General features: G+C 40.0%; 1 protein-coding gene across 2 annotated transcripts in view; it reads right to left on the bottom strand.

Annotated features, from left to right (window-relative positions):
- The window catches only part of SMS (spermine synthase), a 49,101-nt gene that overhangs the window by 13,460 nt on the left and 14,383 nt on the right, over positions 1–21,258 (bottom strand). For both annotated transcript variants that reach the window (XM_035310970.1, XM_035311649.1), the window contains exons 2-9: positions 19,998–20,118; positions 10,053–10,146; positions 9,240–9,304; positions 6,549–6,724; positions 4,564–4,718; positions 3,552–3,641; positions 2,424–2,538; positions 1,778–1,857 (exon numbers count right to left, since the gene is read on the bottom strand). In XM_035310970.1, the coding sequence (XP_035166861.1) occupies positions 1,778–1,857; positions 2,424–2,538; positions 3,552–3,641; positions 4,564–4,718; positions 6,549–6,724; positions 9,240–9,304; positions 10,053–10,146; positions 19,998–20,118 (896 nt within the window). The remainder of the gene's footprint in view (positions 1–1,777; positions 1,858–2,423; positions 2,539–3,551; positions 3,642–4,563; positions 4,719–6,548; positions 6,725–9,239; positions 9,305–10,052; positions 10,147–19,997; positions 20,119–21,258) is intronic.

The following is a 21,258-nucleotide window of genomic DNA, read 5'->3' on the forward strand; positions in this document are numbered from 1 at the left end:
TTCACAGCTCAATGAACAGGTGATGAGCATTTCCGTTTATTTTTGCCAGCAGTGGTATTTAGAGAGTCAGGCAGCAACACTACTCGAGGCTGTCAATTTGTGAACAGCGTTTTACTTTTGGATTAAGCATTTCTTGAGCACTGAAATAAATAACATTCTAACAAGATGCACAAGGTAACCTCTGTAAGCTAAACTGTCAGAAGACAGGCTACAGAGGACAAGATCCAAATGCTAGTACAACATAATGCCAAGACAGAAAAAGCAACTATAGCTAACTTGCCAGTAACCAGTAAGACAATGACACTTTTGCAGCATCTTTCTTATGAGGCATCTCCTCCTGACAGCGAAGGTCAGGCCGTAACAATTAGGTGGACATTCCCTCAGTCACTTTTCTCGATGATATTAAACATATTTTCCCTTTTAGAGAACCAAAAAGCACTTCAAGAAAGCGGGTGGGGGAATGACCCACGAAGTTTTGGGTTTTAAAGACACAGTTTCACTGTATATGTCACAAGTAGCAAAACTGCACCATAAGTCCTTGGTCCGTCTAAAAGATGTAGTCTCTTTTCAATACCAACACCTGTCCAGAGTTAACAGAAGTTAACAGTTCACTATTAACAGAATAAAAAGCCATTAAGATTTACAGTGTGATAGGACTGTTTTAGTCGTATTTCATTTCAACCACAAGGAGGTGATTTATCTTGCCCACAAAACCACTGCATTTCAAAATTAAGCACCACAGTAAAGTTGTCAACCCCCAGCTCATTCTGTGACTCAAACTTCTCAAGAACCCACCCCATTTAAGAGCAAACCAATCCCTTTGCACACCTCTGAAAGCTAGCTCTGACCGGAATGTTACACGAGTGTTCAAATCCATAATTTTAGCAGAGCTATTTCAGAGCTAAACGAGATATTTCAAAATGCTGTACTTAGATGCTACACACATCAGAAGACTAGTTAAAGTACGGGCATGACAAAAGAAATGCGGCTTCAGAGGCATTTCAGTCATCCATCTGCTGGGTCTTGTCATGTTTCTGTACAATTGCTCACAGCTTTGTGGCACTCTATATTCAGAATTACATATAGAAAGTACCTTCAGAGGAAAGCTTTACCACAATTACATTATACCTTAGGTGGCTTTACTGTAGCCAGTATATAAATTTTAAATTATATTTAAATGGAATTGGATTAGAAACTTGATACACAAAAAATTTATTTGAACTGTATAAAACATTTCATAAAACACCAAGCATTATAACAAATAGATTAAAACAAAATCTGCTTGCCAGAAGTCAAATCAGTGATTTGCATTAGAAGTGGATAGAAAACAAGAGAGTATTTACTCCCAACTGACTCATCTTCTCATCCCACTGTACCTATGTCAAATTCTTACACCTTTATGAATGACACAGATTTTCATGTCTTACACCATGTTACTGAAGACACTAGCTTAAAAACCATGTCTACCTTTATGAAGTACATCTGCTCTGTTTTTCTGAGAACTGCTTACAACTAAAATATTATGCAGTATGCCTTGCTGATTCTTGAAATTATGTTTTTAAGTTCAAAGACAGATACTCTATAATTTCAGTTGAAAATGAAAAAAGACAAGTCAGTTTGGAAAGCCCAAATTTCATGCAAAAGTCCCAAACAAATTATTAAAAGGAAAAAAAACTCAGCTTGCTATTAGACTGTAAGTTAGCTTTTTTCTTTTTCTTTTTTTAAAGTACCTGACAGCAATACATATACAGCAATACGTTACATTCAGATATCATACCTGTGTGAAATATTTTCCATCTTGCTTCAGGACCTTCATTGAGAGGTCAAGAATCAACCGCAAGAATTCCCACGTGGAATCTGCATATAGAGTATGATTAAAAAACAGCCCACTCCCCATCACTGGCTTGTTTACTATTATGCAGTCAAGAGTTGCAACATGTGTACCATTTCAAAAAAGGAGCTATCCTGCAGTTTTAAAGCACAAAGAAACAAACCACCATGAAAAGAAAAACAATCAAACCCCACCCCATACACAATGGTAATGATGGTGGAATTCAGTATCTCTGGTTTTCCTCAGAATAATTACCCATGATTTTTTTTTTTTTTTTAATTAAAATTTTAATTAACTTGGAGGGTTGAGGAGGGGCTATTGGAATGCAAACTCCCCAAGAGTTACATGAGTTCATGTAAGTGCCCCGTTTAGAATTTAGTTTTTAGAATAAAAACATTCTATGCACTTTTTTCTAATATTCAAGAAAAAAACAAAAGGAACAAATGTGCTATTGTCATTCTCTGCCCCTCAGATTACTATTAAAAAAGTGAAGAATCAAAGTACTTTTTATGCAAATTGCCAATTATTATGCAGTAGAGGGGCTGAAATGGAGAAGTTTCAGAAGTTTAGGAAGATAAATTAGAAAATTAACCTTCTTCTGGAGATGTGGAGATTGGAACAGCTGTCAGATCATTAATTACATAATCAAACATCCTTCCTTCTTTGGCATACCTCTTCAGTACGGGAATACAGTCTTCAATTAGAACCTAAAAGAACAAAGTACTGTAATTAGTCCTCAAAATACCCTAGAACTGACCAGGGAAAAGGAAAAAACGTGAATACACAAAAAATAAGCAGGGAAAAAATACAAAATAAACTAAGGATTTAACTTCAGGCTCCATTTTAAACTTTTTACATCATATAAAGAAAACAAATAGTTGCAGGAATTATGTTGTAAAAGGCACCACAGGACTGAATTTCCTAGCTCTCACTGTTGGGTGACCATTGTTCTGACAGTGACATTTCAGTCTCCCAGCACACCAGTAAAATGAGGTATTTATATGAAGGGCCACTGACTCATGCCAAGTAGCATGGGACTTCTCTTTTAACTTTCTGCATACATTTTTAAACTCACAACTGTAAACTAGTGTTTATGAAAACCTTAAGGAGCAGTGATGAAAATGGAAAAAGGCTACCAATAAAGATGTCAGATCACACCTGGGCCAGTTTGTAAGCTCTGTCAGATGTAACATGTAAAATCCTTAACCACAGGGCTGCATGCCAAATTTCTATTTATTAGTACACTAGGGATGTAATGGTAAGAAATTTTGTCTGCAAATTAAAAACAATTTTTAAAAAATGTATTACAAATGCAGATATTCTCAGTAGTGGAGGGAAACCTAACAACATACATTTCTTCTCCTTTTTATCAATTTAAGAATTTATGTTTAACACTGCATCCCTACTGTTATTTCCTCTTCATTTGTTAAGTTATGGCAACAAATATTCTCATATTTCATATTCCTTAAGGAATAATTCCTTAATAATTCCTTAAAAGTGGAAACGAAGTATTTTGAAGCTAAGGTATACTTCCAAAACAAACCCTGCTGACAGCAACTAACATTTAGAAATATCATTAAAAATGGAAACAAATCCTTCCCAAAACTAATAAAAAAAATCAGAAGGCTTTTCCTCAAAAAAACTTTCCCACACCAGACTTCCAACCCAGAGGTAATTACATTTGAAGTATTACTTTCGGTGAAAGTGAAGTAAAAATTACCTGATAGCACTCTCCTTTCAGATTGTCTAAGACATCTCCGCATGTTTTACGCATGTATTTTTTACACCCGTCAATCACCATTTGGTCAATGTTTGAAGATAGTTAAGGCATTCTACATTCCAGAAATAACACAGGTAACAGTTTCCTTTTCTTCAGAAAGAAATTCTCAAAAAGGTGAACTTTACAAAGGGATAGGAAGATGTATATTTTAGCTACACATCACAGTAGCCAAACTTATTTGTCCCCAGTTCAGATAGAGGTACAAGATGCGTGTTGTTTTTTTTTAACCAGTATTTCCAGCATCTTAGGTTCCTATTACTGTTCAAGTTTGAAATTTGAACAATAGAGTGGTATATTAAAAAACAAAAACAACAAAAAAGACATAAAGCTGAAGTAGATTAGGACTATGTTTTCAAAACAACCATTTTTGTTTCTAGCAAGGGGAGCCCAAAACCTAGGATGATCAACATTTCAATTGGCTAACAGTGGTTTATGTTACAAACTATTTCAACTACAGAATGTTAAATACTTGATTTCTATCAGTATTTTTAAGACAGGGAAAGAGGTGGTCATTCTGCCAACAACACAATTTGCCAAGTAATGACACTCCTATTGTTAACTTGCTTTGCTTCTAGGAATTTTTTATAGCTTTCTTAAGGAGAAAAAAAAAAAACAAAACACAGGAAGGCAAAAGATGCTAACTTGATCAACTTGTCTTCTGTGGTAACAAAAGATATCAGTCTGATGATAGAGGTGTTCCTTTCCAGTCCTGTGTAAAGTGCTACTCAATAATTATTGTATTGGTTGGGAAGTTGAAAGCACACATATGATAGATGAAAAAAAAAAAATGTAGTCATTGGCTCTCTCCAAGCTCACAAAATATAAATTTCAATTTAGACCCTATCTCCTCATGCAAATTAGACCCTGATAGTTGTGCTTAACGCTAAAACGTCAGAGCAAATGCAGAATGCACAATGTTGAAATGAACAATCAGTCATTTGTCAAAGGATATCTCTACCATAGTAACCATCTTTGGCTTCAGTTTGACTATCTCATATAGTATACCCCCATCACCGCCTCCTAGGATTAGCACTTCTTTGCCAGCATAGTTTTCCTTTCCGCTGCCCATTATGGCTTGGGTATATGCCAGGTCACTCTCTGCCAGATCTGAATGGAAGGAAGAGAAAGAGTTGGACAAAAAACATCTTTAATTCTTCTCATTAACCCACAGGTGATATCATACAGACCAAGAGCATCTACACAAACAACCCAGCTCTCTGAGACACAGGTCAGGTACTAAGGAGGCCAGTGATTTACCAGAGGTAATGAAACCATCTCATACAGGATTTCTGCAGTTCTCAATGAAAACCCAACAACAGCTACATCTGCATTAGCAAATACTATGTGCCAAGAGAAGAACGTTTGCAGAGCAAAACAGTTGGTACTTAAGACTTGATGTCCATGCTTGACGCACTTCTATGAGTTTTTACCTCAGAGTAGTGCAGCAAGAGACAATCAGGAGACTTTTGGAAGCACACTCTGGACCCCAACTAAAAAGACCAACCTAGATGCACCCCTGTGGGTCCCTGCCCAGAGGCATAAGCATGACCATTAATACCTAACAGCTGAAGGGCCCCGAAGCATGACTTCTAATGACTTGTTTGCCATTAGCTTCAAACCAGGCAATAACTTTCCTCAGCTGTAATAACAGATCTGAGCTACAAGAGCAAAGCAGTGTTGTGCTGCTGCACAAAACATACCCTAATATTATGCCTGCCAAACAGCACTTAGTTTATAATTGCACAATAAAAGAATGACACAGAGCAATATTTTAAAATCCTGTGGAAGGTAAATAAGTAATGGCATACTTCTCTTTCTATGAGGCATGCTGTGACAATATTCAAATAAAACCTCATTTCCGCATGACGCTCAGATTAAAATTTCTGGCCAGAAGTATGGAATACCTCATTTGGTGATTCAGATACACTACTAACTGAATTAGAGAATACTTTGCTGATGGCTTGAGTATTAACACTCACAGCTGCCATCTGCACAGAATTCCGTAAGTCCCCTTGACACCTGCAGAAAGCTAAATTGAATGCTTAGAGGTATTTCTGTTGATTTCAAAAAGCTACAGGCAAAATTCTTAATTACTCTGCTATTAGCCTAAATTAGCTATCCTAACCTCAGACAGAAACAACCCCATTTACCTCAGTCAGTACTTTTCAAAATAAACATTAAGGGGCTTTACAAAACATACTCCTTTACACCTAGGCTATATAGCAATATAGCATCCTTACACAGTTTACAAGAACAGTAGCTTACCTTCTCCAAGGTTCACTTTCAAAAATACATAGACTGGCAGAGAACTACACAAAACGAACCTCCCATAAAGGTTGGGTTACCCTTTATTATTAACTGAGAGTTCAGCTGAGTATTTTGGAGAAGAAAGAGGCAAAAGAAGCTCAACAACATAGCAGCTAAATGAGTTAAGATACAGCTGTTATGGCTGATCTCACCGAGAACATAATTCCATCATCACAGTTAAAGAAAAGAGCAGCAGGATTACCCCGCACACACACACCAGTTTCCACTTCTGGATACTCATTGAGAATTCTACTGTGTTTTGAAGACTGATAATGTAGCTTGGTTTATTGTCAGAGAAGTTGCTCAAGAGACTGCTCTTGCAACAAATAGGTAAAAGATCAAATGAATGAAGGGGTTAGTAAGCTGTGGTAGAGAACGCACTAACTTCAATTCTCCTGTGCTACTTTCCACTTCAAGAAAGAAACTTTGGAAAAAGAAAAAGAAAAAACTTGTTTGTACTCTGGATTTTACATTTTGTCAGCATTTCTGACTTAAATGCATACATGTACATATGGAGCTTCCTATATCAGAACCATGACCCTTAGTAATCTGTTAAAACTGTGATAGAGCAACAGAGAAAACTTTTCCTATTATTTCACCCGGAAGATGTTCCAGTGAGACAGTACTTACTAACATCCCCACTGAGGATAAGAATATTCCCAAACTGTTTTGAATGCAGGATTTTAATATTCTGAAAAGGTGAATCTTCATCATAAACAACTTCATCTATGTCATACTCCACCAAGCGTCCATCAGCTGTGGGCCAATACCTATCAATGGCGCCTCCTCTCAAAATGGCTGGCAACCTGGAAAAAAATGAGGACGAGCAGGAGAGGAGTTACCAAATGTTTGATAATGTTTATTTTTTTCTATTTCCTTTTAACAACCTGTGGATTATGGTTAATAACTAGGAAGTATTTACGAGAGTAAATGAGGATTTGTGAGATCAAATGCTCAAGGAATTTAAGAAACCTATTAGACACGATAAATATACGTAACTTGATAATGCACTGATGAAATATCAGTGGTCATTCTTTATGTATAACAAAGTTCACAATGTGCATATGAATGTACCTCTACCCTAAGAGAGGGGATTTACTTATCACAGTAGCTTCAGAATAATCAGTTCACAACTAGAAATTGATAAAATACAAAAGCATAATTCTGACAAAAAAAACAATGACAAAACGTCTTCCTGCCTTCAGCATAGCTAAGACTGCTATTTCTTTGAAATTAGTGAGTCTCACGCTTCTAAAGTTGTACTGAGAGACATTTTAAACACATATGCATACACAGAAGTGAACGACTACAGTGCTTCAAACTGAGCCAGGTTTGCAGTGTTTAAGCACAATCCTTGATATCCACATATGTAAAATCTCAACTGATAGTTTGCATTACTTTTTTAATGTGGTTCAAGCACCTGGGCAAGCCGGCTGTTTTTTTTTTTTCTTTTTAATTCCAATACAAGTATGATTCAAATCAGTATTACACTTGAAAAGACAAAATATACTTGAAATGCAAGCGACTGATCAAACTTAATTCCATTTTACGCAAAACATGCAGGCATGCACTTCATCAAATTTCCCACACATACACTCCAGAAATTTAAGTTTTTTTCAGGTGAGGGTGCAGGAGAAAACCAGACAGACAAGCTTCCTGCAAATTCAGTAGTGATTGTCAATGACCGTTTTCAGAAATATTTTGTACCCTCGCTGAACCACACGATGGCAGCACATGCTGACAACAAGAGCTCCTATTCACAAGGTCAAGGAAAAAGGCAGAAATGATTTGCAGCAGCAATTCCAGTAAAGCTGATGTGTGAAGCAAACACCAGAAGGATGCAAAGCAAATTTTAAAGAAAGTTGAGGGATGTGTTGCAAGATCCATTCCATATCCATTGTTCTAAGAGGTTCATCTTCCTATACTAAGGTATCCACATGGATCTAGATCACCTCAGACTGTTTCCTGACCCATGTTTAAGAAGTTCCTATCACAGGGATTCCACAAACTCCCAATGTAATATTTCAGCATTAAAATGTCCTCCAAGAAAGTGTTTCCTTCATACACACATACACAAAATGATCTGCATTTGCACATTGTGCTCCAGGTAAAGCTTTATCAGGACAACATAAAGCAAAACAGCTACCTCTGTGCTTTACACACAATGCAATGATATGCAATGTATAGCAACACTTTCAAATCACTATCACTTTAAATGAAGTCTCCTATAACCTTCAGAATCTTCTGCTGCAGTTGTTTTGCCATTAGTTGTTTTCCCATTTTGTAGTTTGCTTCTTGGCTTTAAGGAGTATCTTGTTGATTTTACACTGCTGCATCACCTAGTAAAGTTCATGTCTACAGCAAATGCTCCCTCTGCTCCAAGGTGCTAGTCACTGTGAAGACACTGAAGTGAGCTGTGCCCTTCCCAGACCCCTGGGGAACACTGGTGTGAATGCTTTCTCCGCACTAGTCAAAAACCCACGGATAACAATCCCCCCAGTTCAATATATAATCTTGTATTTAAGTAAACCAAACTGAGGGAAGACTTGCAAAGCAATACATGTTATTATCTTCCTTCAGTGACACACACAGAAAAACGCTACAAAGCATTTGTATCTTCTTGGAGGGCCACAAGCACACACATACATTCCCACTGGGGCTTTGGCTGCCCATACTCAAGGCCAGCTCTGTGGGGTTATGCTGGCTAACCCTGCTCTGGCTGCTGGGACAGACCCCGTGTGTGACAGAGCTGCGGGAGGGCCTCCTCCACACACCGGGGCTGCACCTCAGCTCTGGCCCTTGCCATGCTGCAGCTGGGCCTAGGCCTGCCCACATCTTTTGCCATTCCTGACACGCAGCTTGGCCACGGAGCTGCCTCAGCACCCTGGCCCTGCCGGGCAGCCACAGGGCTGTGACTGGCCCTGGCCATCACCTGCCCTGCTTGGCCCGTTCAGGAGCTGTGGGACAGGACCTGGTAAGGTCCGTGCCCCGGCCTGTCCTGCTGCCACCCTCGGCTTCCCAGCTCTTCCAGAGCAACCTGCTCTTGCTCTCTGCCTTTTCTCCCACCGCTTCATACAACTATTGCAGAAAATAGTAAAAGAAATAATCCTTGCCCAAAGTAACAACTCTGAAGATCAAGCTTAACATAATGAGAAACCTCACAGCATCTTCAATAAAACAATTTAAAAATATTAGGGGAAAAAATATGCACAGATTCTTCCTTCAGGCTACTTATTCACAGCTGTATAGCAAACTATAATTTATTATCTTTAGCAACTAAGCAATCAAGAGACACATATGGAAATATACGCATGAACTTACCGTTTTACCCTTTTTATGTTGCCATGAAATAATTCTTTCATTCTTTCTTCTACTTTGTCTAGAAGCTGAAAAAATAGCAAACGAGAGGTGGAATTTATAGAAGTGATCACTTGATGTAAAACATCTGTTAAATTAGACTAGTTAGAAGGCAATAAAAAGTAGCACCTGCAGTGAAGGGTTTTGCAATATAACATTAGAAGTCCATGAATAATTAGCCTTAGCTAATTGCCTTGGCTTCATTACTAGCAAGAATGTGCATAGTGTAGCAGTTGTCGTCATTATATTTAACTGTCCTCCAGGTTAACAGCCAGACCTTTAAGACACAACCCAAAGGGGGAACACAAGAATCCTGGAATGTTTCATTATCCCCAAACATCCTGAAACTCTGAAGCTTTTATGTTGTATAAGAAAAAATGATTTCTCCCTTGGGAAGAAGTTTTAAAATAAAGGCTCACCATTTCCCATATTAGAGAAGGAAATCCTACACCAGGTTGTGGGGTTAAGCATTCATTCTCTCTCTCTGCCCTGAGTACAGGAAGGGAACTGAGCCCTAACTGAGGCTGTTAGGTCTTTACAACTTTTACAGCAAAGAATTTGAGACTCAGGACATGCATGTGTGCGTGAGTGGTCATATTCATATAGCACTACTATTCCTTGTCTGTAAGCACTAGGTTTGAACAAGCTTAGATATTTTAAACATTTTATGAAGATAGAGATATAGACTAGATCTATTAATCTAGATATAGATTTTGATAGACCTAGAGAAAAGAAGTGGCCGCCTATGCAGTTTGGCGAGCACAGTAAGGTTCATACCCGATCGGCTTCCTCTCTTCCTTTTGTATGATCATTGTAGCTCTGCAGATCCACCAACACTAATCCATGAGGGTAAATTCTCAAATTGGCAAAACTGCAAGACAAGGAGAGACAGTGATGATGATTTTGTTTACTAACAAAAATGAGAGGGAGAAAAGAAAGTTTGAAAGGACTTGTATTAAATTAAAAATGACCATTTCCAGCAGTCTTTCAGCAGTTGATAGTTCCAGCTCAATTCTTCCTCTGGAAGTCACTAAGCAGTAAATGGGAAGTTTCAAGGGCATGCCAATTACTACATAACTAATCAGCAGGCAGCAAGTTAATGAACATGGTGTTTAAACCACTACATGAGGGGAAAGTACACTGACTACTGCTCTCAGCTCTTTGAATAAGGCCTGCTTGGGCAAGTGGGGCTTTCTTCAAAATTGAAAACAAAGCTCAAGAACATGACTGGCAATGTTCCCTCCCCTCTACCTTCCTTCTCATTTTTGGTGTCTTTTTTTAAAATGTATAGCAATTGCTCACAGAGACAGCGCTGACGTTCAAAGCTGAATAAAAGTGTACACACCAGACACAATAAACCTCCTGAAGCAAGCATGGCTTTGACTGACAAATTGCAGCAGCAAATCCTCATTGATGAGTGCAGAGGCAAGCACAGACAAAACTGCTGTACGCTCTGTTTCTTACAGCAACCAAGAACTTGTAAGCCCTTCTGGAACTTGCAACAAACAAAAGATAAGTACTTACGGGAAGGACACATGAAAACAGAAACAGAAACTATACCCTTCTCCATCCTGGGGAGGGGAGAAGACAAAAAGAAACAGAAAGGTTACAAGTACACAAAGGAAGTAAAGGGAAGGGAGGCACACAATGAAGTAAAGAGGACAGAGGAGGGGATGGGAACAGAAAGAGTGGAGCAAAGAAAGAAGGGTATTGAGGGATGGAGGGTCATTAGCACAACACTGAGAAACTCCAGGTAAAGCTACAGACACCTCTCTGAATGCCCCTTTATTTGCCTGTCTGCTCCTATCACCCCACTCAGTCTCAAAGACAAGTAACAAACCAACTCCTAATGTTAAGGCAAAATGTTCAGATGACCTCCTCCCCTCTCTCCACCAGTCCTGTCTTTTATTGGGTTTTTCCACAGCTTCTTTATTAAACTGTGAGCCCCAAAGTCTACACCACTTCTCATGCATTAGTGTCAGCTTTGGGTAGCAAACACCACCACAGCTGCAGCCAGACAAGAAATTCGTAATATTCAGTAGGTGTTACCTAAAGGAGATTACAGTTTTTTTGGTAACTGCAAAGTGATCAAATTATGAAACTGCCTGAAGTTTACACACAAGAATAAAAACACACTCCCTGCACTGCTGAAGGACAGAACTGGCTTTGGATATCAGTGAACTGTATCAGTGTTCAAAGGTAACAGATGAACCAGGGTGCCACACACTTCGCTTCGAAAGACAAGCCTGAGAAGTCTCTGACTTTCCTCCGCATTTATAGTATAGGTCTTGCCTACAGAAAGATATTTCTATACAGTACACACACTTCCACCATGATTTCCCCGGCTAACTACCTGCATATTGGCAGCAACTTACCTACATTTCAGCACTTGTCCACTAGGTGTCTTCCCTACAAGTATTTTTAATTAGGCACTAGGAAACGCCTGTTCTGTAATGGCCATTGAACTAAACCACCAAATAACCATAAAGTATGTACTCCCCCCAAAACCCCTATCAGGAAATTACTCCTGCATAGAATAAAATAGCTCGTTTATCCTAATGAAAGGATGAACAGATAATAGTCAAGGAGTAAACACAGGTCCTTCTGTTGTTTGTGGTCTTGTTTTTAACTACCAGCTAGAGTTCTGCCATGTAAGAGACGAGGTTTATGAGCTAATCAGAAGAACAGCAGTATAGGTATTTTCAGCATTCAAACATGCCCAGGGCAGCTTTTTCTTTCTGTTGTACAGGCTATATATGAAAGTGTTCAGGGAAAACTGGCCAAGCTCATTCTACTGTACTGCCAAAAACTAAGGCAAAGCAGGGGAAGCTATTCTGAACTTTAGCAGGCTTACCTGAGTGTTTTAGCACACTGTCCCACTCACTGGTGGCTTATACAGTTCAGTACGTTTCACACTGGGCCACTTCAGGCTATGCACAGAAATTGCAACATCTTGCAATTTAAGCTGGTGTTCTCATCAGTACCAACAGGACACAGCTACTAAAATTAAAAAAGAGGAACACGCCTTCTTGCCCCCAAGTCTCTACTGGTCTTTTGAGTTTTTAAGCACTTCTCTCCATGGCTTTACACCCCACTGAACCAAATGGATTCAAATTACTTGCTTGCTTCTCCTAATTTATCTTTGTACTTGGTACAGAGCAGCTGCTGCAAAGGACAGCTCTGGTGAAAATCCTACCATCTATACTCAATGCACACAGCGAGCAAGTATCCAGCTGGTATGTCTCAGTGAAGTAGGACATTTTCTTAAGTGAGTTCTTCCCTCGAGAAGTCCATCTATCCAGTCCCACTTCAGTCTGCATCTCCCATTTTATCCATTCTATCCATTCTATCTGGTAAATTCAGTCTACTTCCAGAGGTGCTCCTCAAAATTACTCCCTAATAGCCACAGAAAAACTGGGACAACTTCTGAGCTATGAATTCTCCTTGCTCAGCCTTTGAGATCATGTGAAGGAGTTGTCCTTACAAGAATAAAGTTACAGTTCCTGTGTATTTCCTGAAACACACATACGGCACTAAGCAAAACTGGAGAAGTGAGCAAAGAGCACCGGTGACTCCAGAGGGTTCTAGATGCAACCACTCAGGTTCTGGTAAAGCCAAGAGAGCTGCTCCATGCCCTCAGACCTGTGGCACTAGGGACAGATGAGTCCTTACAACTCATTAGATGGCACTGCTATTAAGCCTTCTGAATCTGGCACAATACCAGAAAGCTTCACACTGCTGGAAAAATCTTTCTACTAGGCTATTCCCATACTTCAGGGGTTGCTATTTACACAAACAAAAGCAACAAAACAACAAATTTATTGTCCCATGACTTGAGTTCCCTTTCCTAAAAAATAAAAAATCACGTGGTTGTTATAAGATTTGACAGTTGGCATTGTCTTAATTTCCCCTGTGTCTGCGTGAAAAGTTTCCTCAGTATGTAGTATTACTGGCTCTGTTTTGGGGTCTTTTTGGGGGGGTAGGAGGCCAGGAGAGGTAGAGATGAGGGTTTCCCTAAAAAGCACACCTGCACACTTTCTGACTTATCTTGTATGATAGCATTAGGGTGCAGAGACAAAAATGCTGCAGAACCATCATTCACTGGGTCCAGCTGTTACTTCTACTGAAATAACGGAGTCCTGACACCTTGAAAGTAGAGACAAAAGGCAGAGAGCAGACTGGAGCAACACAGCGGTCAGTAATTCAAGTTCTGAAAGTCTGGCTAATAATCTCTGCCCTCAGACAGTAAATTTATGTTGAACAACCTGGAATTAAATTTGAAAACCCTCAAAGGAATTGATACATATCCAGGTTGGTTATAGATTTGTTAAAAATCACCTGGCTGGAAATCCAATGCCCAAAGTAAGTTCAAAAGCTGGTAAGGACTAGAACACACCATCATTAAACACTGCAAGCGTGCATTCAGAAAAGTGACCAGATCGGTGGTATTAAGGCAGTAACAGCAGGCCAAGGCTGAACCCACAGACTTCCTAGCTTAAGTCAGCAGGCAGCAAAGGCTACTTTAGCTTTTGTTACAACTGTCTACTGAGCAAAATGAGTGAAGGAAGGCTTTCAGCAGCACCTCTTATGATAATACTGGGGGACATAATGTCAAAGAATCATGGTAATACAGTTCCAGTTTCCTACCCATAAAAATTTGGCAAAGATTACTTTACAATCCAAATGATAAACAAGCTGCAAAAATTCACATTTACATCACAAGAATTCCCTCCTGCTTCTTGTCTCACAGAATAGTTCTTAGTTTCAAAATAAAACACCTGCCACCTTTGATGTGTGCTTGCATGTACTGTCATAAAAGCACTGAGGAAAAGGCTCAAAAATAAGGAGGGATCCTCTCCTTTCCATTGGGAAAGGAAATCTGCACATGAGAAACAGCCCTCACGGTAACAAGGTCCTGCTGTTCCACCTGCATACATCTTCTACAGCAATACCCAGGCTTTTTGTGCTTGCATGCAAAGCCATCATGATTACAGAAACACTTTTACTGGCTCTTCACAGCACTGGATCTTGCCACCCAGAAAAACTGGGAACATCACATGTTAAGAAATACTACATTACTATTTTGCACAAATTAAAAAATAATTGTTTGAAACCAAGAGTTTTAGACAAATGTCTGAACTTAAAAAGAAGTAGAAGCAGGGAAATCAAACTGTTTTAAGCCAAAATGTATGCCCTGCCTTAGCTCCTTGTGTCAAGGAGTAAGACATGCTGCAATCCTACATATTTGGGAAAGGATTTTTTTTCCCTAGGGATCAAAACTGGATAAACAGACTGGTACCTACAACAGCCCTCTTCATTCCGGCAAAGCTTTTATCTGCTGAAAGACTAACTTGGAGTCCTGACATAATAGTTCAAGTATTTGTAGAATAACTTGCCAAGAAAGTTGCCACCTGTCAAATTAGTCATGAGGGAGGAAATGAAAACCTGTTTATACTAGGAAATTCCAAAACCAAAAAAAAAAAAAAAAAGACATTATCTTAATAAAGCCTACTTTTTTGTTGTTGTTAAATGCTGTTCATTTTAATTACTAAGTACTTAAGGGACCTTAAGGAATTAAGCAACCAGTTTTTCACTGCACGACTATTCTTGTTGCCTTTTTACAAAAGAAGGAAATTAATGCAATGAAAGCTCTCGTAGTTCTAAACTGTTGCTGATTCCTAGCAACTGTTTCTGACTCTCCAGCCCATTTTTGCACTCTGGCTAATTCAATGAATAAACAACAACATTTTAATCTGGCACAGCACCGAGGAATGCCATCCTGCTCCTTTGGAATATGCTCACTAGCATACAGTGGTTAGCAAAACACTAAGGTTGGAAACAAAAAAGTGAAAACGCTCACCCCTCCCCTCATGGTGTTAACATATTCAACATTGTCATCTCAGTGACAAAAAAAAAAACACCTTCAACTGGCTAAATCTTGCACTGCTGCAAACGGTGAAGTCGAATGCCCAGTAGGATTACATTTCTCTACACCAGGATTCAGACAGAATAGAGAAGCTTAAGATAGACGTACAAATATGGGAGGTCAAAGCCTTTGAAAACACAATCTTGTACTGTAGAAACACTGGCTCTAGATTTCCCGTGTTTTGAGTTTTTAAAAAGCTTTTAGGCAGAACATGACATGAGAGGGATCGGGGAAGCCTTAGAGTGGATGGATGTGGGTGAGGAAGACTGAAGAACAATAAAGAGAAAATCCTAATAGCTGTACATGTACACAGAAGGGTACTCATTTATGAGCAGTGAGGCTACCACAATACAGTATCAGCTTCAATGACCTTCTTACTTTGGCTTTTATTTTTTTAAACCTTAAGATGTAACAGGCCGTATCTCTCTGTACCATAAAGTACCACATACATTAGGCAAAATGAAGACTTCACATCATTTTTTTTTTTAAACTGTCCAGTCCAAACTAGAGCAACACTTTTATGAAAGCAGGCTATTTAAGGGGCCCCTAAAAAGGCATATGCAGTTTTTGCAAGTGTTCTGAAAACATACATCTCAGGAAAACAAAACCACTGAGGTCCCAGAGCTCAAAGAACAGTAGCTAGCACATGCTACCATTCCCCAGTGCAGCACTTGCTTGCTGGAGCTTGGAAAGCACATAAAAGCTCATTCATTCACTACAGACAATGACTTGATTGGCTGATGTGAGAGATTTCCTGCCCAGCTCTGGAGCATGAATGGATATTTCATTCATACTTGTGTTTGACAACCTGATTAGTAAAATATTTTCAGTTGAACTTCCTTTGATTAGTTTGCTCTCTGTGTTTTCATCCCCTCTCTCCCCCCCCAAGAGTACATCACTAAGCTAATGGACCAGGTAAAGTTGCCAAACATGACTTTTGGTTACTTAACTTCAGAAAAGAACAACATGGAGCTGTTGCTTTGTTAATGACAACAGGAAAGCATGGCTTAATCCCTAAATCAGCTCTAATTCACTCAACAACTGCAGCCCTCCACAGAGCTGTTCACACACAGTACCTTTGTCAAAGTTTTGTCAACAGCCAGGCCCACAATTCAGCAATCTGTGATGCAGGGCACCCTACAGGCTACTGGGGTTATCTGCACAGGCTTCAGATAGTAATATATGGCTAAGCAGCATCTACAATCTCAACTCAAACATTTGCTTTTCTTAGGATTAGTACCCAGCTTGTTATAACAGCTGTGCATCTATCTTGCAGGGGCTCAGACATCTTCGGCTGGTTTGAAAGTGTGTTTGTGTGTGCATACTCACAAAAACCCCAACTCCCATATAGCACTGACTAATGCATCTTTTATCTGTGACCTAGTTAGTCCCCTTCCACTTGTTGTGGAAGTTTTCTAACCAGCCCTATCCACCATGCCTACCAGAAAAGTGCATGTCAAAACTGCAACTTCAGACATGGTACCTCATCATAATTTTTGTTCCACTTTCCTACTACAGGCTACTTAACTTCCAGGAAGTGTCCGTTCCCAGGCTACTTTCTCACTAGCTGTATCAGATACTGTTTTCTCTTGTTTCTGATTAGCATAAAAAACTTACAGTAGTTTTAGGTCTCCACAGTAAAAAGCAGATGTAAAATCACTAATACTGAACCAAAGGTCATTTGGTTAGCAAAGCTTTGGCATGCATACCTGTACCAATTCATTTTGCCCTTTGTGAAACTGTCAGTTGGCTTGTGGTTTAGACCTGTCAAAGCTCCCAGCTTGTATTTACACCCTCACTTGTTTCAGTTAACTCTAACTGCATCACATGACATTAACAGAAATAGGCTGTTTGAGGCTGCCATAGAAGAAGTATACACCATTTCTATGAGGGAACTAAAACTACACGACTCAAGGAAACAAAACTGCTGAGGTCCCAAAATTCAAAGAGTGCCCGTCCCTGCATGCGTAACCGTATGGAAGTCTGTTTGTTCAACAGGGCTGGCAAAGCACAGGAAAGAGTGCTTTCATACCCCTACAGACAATGAGGTAACTAGCTAAAGTGTGTAACTTCTAGGGAAAGTAAGTCTAGAATACAGCATAGTCCAGACTGCATTTAATATACCAGAAGAAAGCAATAACCACTCTTTATTAGTTTACATTTAGCATTGCACTAGAGGAAAAACTTCACATTTCAAGTGGCTATCTCCTCTTAGGAGCTCTTCTGCACAGTGCTGTTCTTCCTTCTTCAGTTTTGAGAGGCTGCCTCACAAACTTCAATACCATATGTTCAGGATGATCTCTTGGATTACTCATCTGGAAACAGCCAAGCCTCTAATACCTGTGCTATATGAAAAAAGCTCTCAAAGTTCTAAAAATCAGACTGTTAAGCATCTTCATTATGAAATATAATTTGACAACATTCGTACCCAATTTAAGCTCACAACAGTAATTTGATAGGCAAACCCATCTCAAACTTGCTGACAGCAGTCACTCCTGTTGGAAAACCTGTACACATTTTGGATTAGTGATACATACAGTGAAGCACAGAATACACAAGGGAGAACAATTAAAGGCAAGTTTGTTACACCTGCATATTTATAGGGAGAAAGGGCAAATTCTATATGTAACTGCTAAAACCAACATGTTGAATGGGGGCTAGTAGAGCAAGTCAGCCTATATACAATTCAGGAAAGAAAAGCAGTGCTACAGTAGAAGAAAATCTTTTCACGTCTTACTTGGACACCTTGGTATTTAAGTATCTGAAGTGACAAGGGCTCTCAAGTCACTGGCAAAGTATGTTGTATCACGAAGCTGACTGTATGCATTGCTTGTCCTGGAGCACAGCATGAGGGGTGTACGAGAGAAAAAAATGCTACTTGATACAATGACATGACAACAGAAGCAGCTCAAACTGTACAGCTTCATTGACATTGTCTTTTGGGAGTAGTCTCTGGAATAAAACTAGCCTCAGGATCCTGCCAGCTTTTTCATGGACAAGCTATTGGTGTAGCCCTAAAGAAATCCAGGAAACAAGCCAGGAGTCCACAGCAGCATGGACGTCTGAGGGATTTAGCACAGTAAACAATGCCAAGGGTTATCTAGAACCAAGACCCAACATAACAGACCATCTCTTCTTTCCCTACAGGGAGGCCACTAGGCCCGTCTCCCCATCTTCATCTTCTCACAGTAATAAGAGCACAGCCAACTACTCTGGTGCAAAAGCTGGTGCAAAAGTTGCATTTGGCAACACAGTGAAAAGCTGGATGATTGAAGAAGCATTGCTGCTGGCAAGCACTTGATAACAGTACAAAACACAGGAAGAATCTGCTTAGAAGTTGGTATGAGTGGTTCAATCAGTAAAGCTCATCTATTCCATGGGGTTTTCAAGAAACAGCATCTTGTTTTCCCCACTCCTCCTTTCCCCTGATTCCCATATGGTAATCTACTTGAGAAAAGTTCTGAAAAGCATCCAGAGAACTGAGCGTAGGTAGCTTTCCTTTATTTATTCAATCTCCCCGGTATACTGAAATCCCAAGCCCATACTCAGAGCAACAATGATATACCACAAGGGCTATGCTTTACCATGGGAAATGTTAACGTCACTTAACTTTTTTCAGTTGCCAAGAGCACACTACACCAATGCTCAGTTTTGTTTTGTCCCCATGAACAGTCTTAAAAAAAGCTGTTCAAGTATGGGCTGGATGAGCAGACAGTAAGGTGGATCAAAAACTGTCTGAATGGCTAGAACCAGAAAGTAGTGGTCAGGGGTGCAATGTCTAGCTGGAAGCCAGTTAGAAGTGGTGTACCACAGGGGCAGGGCGTCAGTACTAGGTCCTTTCCAGTTTAACATCTTCATTAACAATCTCAACAATTCGGGTAGAGCACACCCTCAGTAAACTTGAGGATGGCATGAAACTGAAGGGAATGGCTGACTCACTAGAGGGCCACAGTGCCATCCAGAGGGACATGGACAGGCTGGACACATGGGCTGACAATCTCAGAGTTCAACAAGAAGTGCAGAGTCCTGCATCCAGGGAGGAACAACCACAGAGACCAGTACATGCTGGGGGTCACCCAGCTGGAAAGCAGCCCTGCAGAAGAGAACCTGGGGGCCCTACTGGACACCAAGCTGAATATGAGTCAGTGCACCCTTGCTGCTAAGAATGCTAACAGTGTCCTGAGCCGCATTAGGTAAAGGAACCAGCAAACCAAAAACACCAACAGGTCAGAAGTGCTCCTTCCACTCTACTCAGCATTTGTGAGGATGCACCTGGAATACTGCCTACAGTTCTGGGCTACTCAGTACAAGAGGGACACAGGCATATTGGAGTACAAGAGGATGGAGGCAGGCTCTTTTCAGTGGTACCTAGTGCCAGAGTCACTAGAGGCAATGGGCATAAGCTGAAGCACAAGAAGTTACCTCTGCACATCAGGAAGCACTTGACTGTACAGGTCACCAAACAAGGTCGCCCAGAGAGGCTGGTGAGGATCCAGGTTGTAGAGGTTCCCTCTTTGGAAATACTCAAAAGCCACCTGGGCATAGTACTGGGCAGCCTGCTCGGGGTGCCCCTGCTTGGGCAGGGGGTTGGACAAATTCAGCTGCTCTGACAGCCTATCACAAGATGACATGGACAAGATTCTCACCAGTACTCTGCTTTATTTTAGTCACTTCATACACAATGATGATAAAAACAGTTTGCCCTGCCAGCACCCTGCAACATGATCTAATACAGGGAGAAAAATATTTATAAGAGAGAATAGATAGGAAGCTTATAGGGAGAAAAATCCACTCACCTGCCATTTTTTTGGATGTAGGTTGCTAAATAACCATTATCTTCCCAGTTATGAACTGTTTCTGTCATTCCCTGCTCCTGAAAAATGGGCTGTAGAGCTTTAAGAACGGCATTGCAATCAGCTGCAAGATAGAAAAAAGTCAATGAGGATTTTCCACTTCAATCATTTTTCTTTTTTAAAAACTGAACAGTTTTTTTTGCTGGCAGCCTGGAATATTTCTTTGAGTTGTGTGAACAACAGCTTTCAGTTTTACAGTTGATCTCGCACAAGGTGGAAAGAGAACGATTTTATTATGTACCTTTCAACCCCTGTGCCTCCCCATCTCCCTAACCCATTAAGTTATTTTCCAGTACATGGAGATTCCAACAAAATTCTTTTAAATCAGCCTTTGTCTCTGAGCAGAAAGGTCTACAATTGGTCTACAACTGATGTAATGAGTACTTTTATTATGTCTACTACTGGTCACCAACTTTCCTACAATCCAAGCCAGGCCTTATTCATGTAATTACTTTTATTATGAAGAAAAAACACATACCCACCCCAAAACCGAAAATAAACAACAATCCCACAAATCAACCCCAACATTGAGAAGACGCTTGGTAATTTCCTTGGCTTAAAGCACTGAAAGCTAGAAAGGGCAAGCTGCCCTGCCCAGACAGCGTTCATTTTCCCTTTCGTCCCTTTGTCAGCTGAAGACTTTGCCAAGTGAAGAGGAAAGTCAAGAGTTCTCAGTACAATACACAGCTGAATCTCATCACAAAGTAGTATTAAAAGTAACTGCTGGTACACAGTAACATGGAAGCAAAGATGCTTTTGTTTCCACCTTGACACACGTCAAAGCATAACATTTCTTTCCTGGGGAAGTGATCCAGAAGACTATTAATGCATTTTAGTGTGGGAACAGTAAAATCAGTAAGATGCACGAAATTCCAGAATTTACTGGATATTAAATGCCTGCTAAATGTAAGCGTTTCTGAGCTCGTATCTTTGGAAACTGATTTAGCTTCCATCAGTGACTTAGAAAAGCTACAGAATGAAGGAGAACAAAGTTCATCCTAACATTTCAACAGCACCTACTTCAGCATACACCAGCCTTCAACTTAGTAACCAATTGCAGGGATTAGGGTTGTGAGCCATTCTCACCAAGAAGTGGTCAGGCCATTCTGACAGATGCCTCTCCATGTCCCAAGTAGCGTAGGAGCACAGGAAGGAAAGTCCTTTTTCTAACATCTACAACAAAGCAGACTCCCAGATGAAGTCT

The sequence above is a fragment of the Oxyura jamaicensis genome, chromosome 1, assembly GCF_011077185.1.
Source record: "Oxyura jamaicensis isolate SHBP4307 breed ruddy duck chromosome 1, BPBGC_Ojam_1.0, whole genome shotgun sequence".
Classification (NCBI taxonomy): Eukaryota; Metazoa; Chordata; class Aves; order Anseriformes; family Anatidae; genus Oxyura; species Oxyura jamaicensis.